The sequence below is a fragment of the Gadus morhua genome, chromosome 3 (genome assembly GCF_902167405.1).
Source record: "Gadus morhua chromosome 3, gadMor3.0, whole genome shotgun sequence".
In the NCBI taxonomy this organism is placed as follows: Eukaryota; Metazoa; Chordata; class Actinopteri; order Gadiformes; family Gadidae; genus Gadus; species Gadus morhua.
This window is the reverse complement of record NC_044050.1, coordinates 16,199,927-16,204,926: the sequence shown is the minus strand read 5'-3', so window position 1 is coordinate 16,204,926 and position 5,000 is coordinate 16,199,927. Positions and strand designations below refer to the sequence as shown.

General features: G+C 51.1%; 1 protein-coding gene across 12 annotated transcripts in view; it reads right to left on the bottom strand.

The window, feature by feature from the left end:
• The window catches only part of lef1 (lymphoid enhancer-binding factor 1), a 46,625-nt gene that overhangs the window by 19,513 nt on the left and 22,112 nt on the right, over positions 1-5,000 (bottom strand). For all 12 annotated transcript variants that reach the window (XM_030351235.1, XM_030351236.1, XM_030351238.1 and 9 more), the window contains exons 4-5: positions 2,970-3,102; positions 48-138 (exon numbers count right to left, since the gene is read on the bottom strand). In XM_030351235.1, the coding sequence (XP_030207095.1) occupies positions 48-138; positions 2,970-3,102 (224 nt within the window). The remainder of the gene's footprint in view (positions 1-47; positions 139-2,969; positions 3,103-5,000) is intronic.

The following is a 5,000-nucleotide window of genomic DNA, read 5'->3' as shown; positions in this document are numbered from 1 at the left end:
CATCGACATGAACGTCTATAAGGGTCTGCTCCCGGGATGGGACTCACCAGCCCAGCGGTGGGGTGATCTGGCCCACTCCCCCCGGGGACAGAGAGTAGAAGTTGGGCATGTCGCCTCCATGGTGATGTCTCGACATGCCTACGGGGGAGGAAATAAAATAGAATAAATACAAAACATGACAATTTGTGATACAAATGTTCATTGGCATCTTTTTCGTTTCTAATGATCAGCAAGCAACACTGAACGGACCCATGGATGTATTCGAAACACAAGTCAGTCTAAATATATGCTAGTCATTTCACAGTCCCTTTGGGGTGTTTTTTTCCCTCTCCAAACCAATCATTGGTTGATTAAGATTTGAATACCCTGTCCCCGGCCGCCCCTGAGGAAATGGGATTGAATATGAGTAAAATACTGCATCTTCGGGGCTTAAACTAAACTATTCCTACTGGACCCCATGGTTGAGAAACCCAAATATCTTACTGGGATGCGGTCGGCTTTTCATGCAAATTCTCGACAAGGGATAGAGAAGAGCAATTTTATTAAATATCAATACAAACCATGTTACACATATGCAGATAATTTGTTTTTGCATTTTAGTAACAACAGCAGTATTGACCTACTTGACTAGAATGTAGTACGACATACTGTGAATGTAGTACAGTGTACACACACAAACCCCCCCCCCACACACACACACACACCAACACAAACACACAAACACACACACACACACACACACACAGAGTGCCAATCGCATCTAGATTAGCACCATCTCGCTAATCCTCTGCTGAAACCGCACAGACTCTCCTCCCCATGCATCTCCTCCATCTTTCTTCTCCCCCCCCCCCCCCTTCTCCCTCCATCTCTCCCCATGCTGTGGTCTAAAGAGGCCCTCCATCCACCCCTTTATCCATGCACCCATCCTGGGAAGGGATGGGTGGGTGGGTGGCTGGGAGGGGGGCTTATATCTCTAAAGCCAGTGTTGTGGAGCTGGATCCCAGTGTGCACGCCACTACCCCCTGCCTGCTAATCCCAACACCCACCTCCCTCCTCCTTACCCCTCCCTGGAGGCAGGGGTAAGGAGAAGGGAGTTGGTGTTGCTGGTGGAGAGGGGAGTCTGTGTACATTGGAGGGGATGGAGGTGGGGTTGGGACTGGTGGTGTTTGAAGTGTTCACCTTGCCCCTGAAGCTACTTGATGATTACTACCCACTCCCCTTCTCTCGTGGTTCCACAGACGCCACTCCCATTCACCTTCTACTGCTCCCCCCAGACCACAGCCAGTAACGTCAATGCAATGTCATCAGTGTTGAATAAAAAAACTGAAAAACTAAGGAGGCTATGTACGCCGTGGTAGCCCATCCCTTCCCCCGGATATTATACATGCAAGGTTGAAATGTAAATGCTTCCAGGGTCCCCACGCGCGACCTTCTGCCCCCCCCCGTTGTGGGCCTTGCACACATAAAAGCTCATAATGAGAAAATCCACGATTGTTATTCCAAATTAATGAGAAGATCAAAGTCCTGATCCCACTAAGGAGCGCAGTGCAGCGGTTGGCTAATGGTTCGGGAGGGGGAGGGATGGGGAGAAAGAGAGAGGGGAGAGATCTGCTGTTGTAGGTGTTTTTTCATTTGCTCTTGATTCTAAAAGTAGATATATTTGACGTGACGTCCTGCTCCTTTGAACGGCGAGTCCAAGGAGCAAACGTGGAAAACACGTCCATCATCCCACCGGCTGTCACAGACGGATACGATGGATCCTTGAGAAGATTGATTTGGTTATTACATTTGAAAGATCTTAATCTGTAGTTTATTTATAAACCTGTGTGCGTGTGTGTGTGTGTGTGTGTGTGTGTGTGTGTGTGTGTGTGTGTGTGTGTGTGTGTGTGTGTGTGTGTGTGTGTGTGTGTGTGTGTGTGTGTGTGTGTGTGTGTGTGTGTGTGTGTGCATGCGTGGCTGCTCGCCAACTCTTGGTTTGGTGATGTACCTAATTGTTTCCGGCTTCCATTAGCAAAGGTATCCAAGTCAACATGACACTTTGTAGCGTTCCTGACATATATGGGACGACGCGGTTTCTTCGCACGTCTCCATTTTCTTGATCTAACTCCCACGTGAGTTCCCATCCCTGGGGTCCTACATCGTTATTTACGGTTCAACCCCTGCTTCCTCCTCATCTTCCTCTTCTTCCTCCTCAATAGGGAACTCAAAGGGTGGAAGACGACAGGAGATGAGAGGAAGGCGGTGATGAGTGTGTTATGGAGGCTGTATACTTGTTTTCTATATCTTTGTGCGTAGGCTGCCAAGATCTCCAGCTGTGCGGGTGCTCACAGAGGTGCTCCTCACAACCTGCCAGAAGGTTCCTCTGATGCCGCAAAGAGCTACCGCTACCACCCCGTCACTCGGAAGTAAAGGCAGAGGAGGAGGAGGAGGAGGAGGAGGAGGAGGAGGAGGAGGAGGAGGAGCGGGAGGAGGAGGAGGAGGAGGAGGAGGAGGAGGAGGTGGAGGAGGAGGAGGAGGAGGAGGAGGAGGAGGAGTAGCGGGAGGAGGAGGAGGTGCGGGATGTGGAGGAGGAACAAAAGGATCCATTAGCTATCCCATAGACAGTGGCTCTGCGTGGTTAGCTCTGTAGCTTCGAGCTACCTCGTGGGGAAAGTAGCGTTAGCATGGCAATGGTGTTTGGCCACACGATATACGCCGTGTCCGCTGACTCGGGTCAACAATTTGTAGTGGTTTTGTGGTCAGCCCAAAAATAAATAACGTACTTAAGATTGTAGGGCACGGGGTCACCGAGGAAAAGGGCGGCTTTTACTTTGAAATGAATGAAAATAAGTGCAACCCGTCATTATGCAGACTCAGTGGTTAGCCGTCACCGCTGATCCCACTGTTGACCCTTCATTTTAAAGACAAGGAACCAGCAAGGGGTGCTTTTACTTTGAAAGAGGGTGGACGGAGGCCGGATTGGGAGCTACCTTGTTTGTTGTTGACATCCTGGGGGTGGTGTCCAGAGTGGGGCCCGGGGGCAAAGTGCTCGTCGCTGTACGTGATCAGCGGGGTGAGGGGATGCACGGCGTGGGACGGCTGGACCACTGGAACCTTGTTGGACTGCAGAGAGAGAGAGACAAAGATAGACAAAGAGAGAGAGAGGGACACAGACTCCATCAGTGAATGCATGGTTAATATGGATTACTTCCTGTGTGCACAGCTTGTGAACCAGAAGGAGATACTTGGCTCCTCCCCTTTCATAGGGTAAGGATATAATGGAGGCCAGCACAAGGCTGGTGTTCCACCAGTGTGACCTTATAGAGATGTATAGTGATGTATGGATGAGATTAACCGCATGGTGCAACACAAAATGAATGCAGCTTTGGGGTGTTTTTAAACTAATTTGAATTCAGTGAAATCCCCACAAGCCAACACCTGGAAACTTTGTTTAGTCTAGGTCAGCAGGATCAATACCCCGCTCCCTGGAGCCAGCCGCCAAAGAAATCAAAAGAAACGCTGAAGCATTGAAGCTAGCAGAGAGAAGGACAGAGAGGACAGACCGAGGGAGAGAGAGAGAGAGAGAGAGAGAGAGAGAGAGAGAGAGAGAGAGAGAGACTAAAAGCAAATGCAAGGAGTAAGAAAATTAAACAGAGAGCATGAGAGAGAGGGGAGAATGAGAGAGAGTGAGAAAAAGTAGGCGAAGAAAATGAAAGAGTGAGCAAGATAAAAAAAGAGGCAAAGAGATAGAGAGAGGGAGAAAGAAAAGGACAGAGAAAAAGAGGGGGAAAAAGAGGGGGAAAGAGAGCAAAGGGAAAGACCGAAAAAGGGAGAAAGAGAGAAAAAAGCATGAGGAAGAGAAAAAAAAAGCTAAACACGGGGAAAGAGAGGGAGAGACAGACACACACGCACACACACACAGCCTTGCAGAGCCGGCGAGAGCAGGCAGGAAAAGATAGAGCAAGTGCATGAGAGAGAGACCCACAGGGTAGTTAGAGCAGAGGTCTTAGGAGGAAGATCAAAGGCAGTCATTAGCCACTGAATACGAGGAGTTCATTACAGACTCAGAAGGACGGGGAGGGGGGGGGGGGGAGGGAGCGAGGGACAGAGGGGAGGGGGGTGATTAGGGAGAGATGGAGAGGGAGGGAGAGAGAGATGGTGGGAGAGCGAAGGGGGGAGAGACAGCTCGTCAGAGAGGGGAGGGTGGGAGCGAGCCAGGGAGAGAGGAAGATTAGGGGCGAAAGAGGGGGAGAAAGAGGCAGAGAGAGGGTGAAAGAGTCAAAGGGAGAGGGAAGGAGAGAGAGGGAGTCAGCGAGACCAAGAGGGGAGGGGAGGAGAGAGAGAGGGAGCGAGAGAGGGAGGGCAACAGCGAGACAGAGACATCTGCAGTGCCACCAATTGCAGAGGGATAATCACGTCAACAACAGTGGCCTGGCTTACCCCCACCCCCCCCAACCCCCTCCCCCCCCCCCCCCCACCCGTCCCATCTCGCAACCCACAACCCCAAGCCCTTGGGCCAACCCCTACAGACCTGCTCCATGACAACCGAAATAGACCCTGACAGACCCGAGAAAACCCCCCACCCCTCTTGAGAACCACCGCCACCACCCCCACTCACCCCCATCCCGCCCTCCCCAGCCCCGTCCCCCCACCCCAACCAGCGCCTGCATTCTTCAGCAGGCCCTGAACACATGGTACTGCTTAGCCATGCTAAATCTACTATTCACAAGCTGAGCCCGCGACTCAGCTGGAGTCAAAACATCACCTCCAAAAGGATATATGGCTAATCTGAACCACATTCATCTACTGTTGGGCCGCACCACATCTAAAAACTTGGTTTGAAGGAGAGGGAAAAGGGGGCGGGGGGAGGGGATGGATGGCTGTGGTGGGGGAGCTGTGCAGAGGCTTTGCATAAAAGACTTGAAATGACACCAAATTGCCATAAAATACTGTACAAAATGGAACTGTATTGTCTTGCGGTCTGCAGTCTTGGTAGTCCTCAATGGTTTCTACGTACGGGG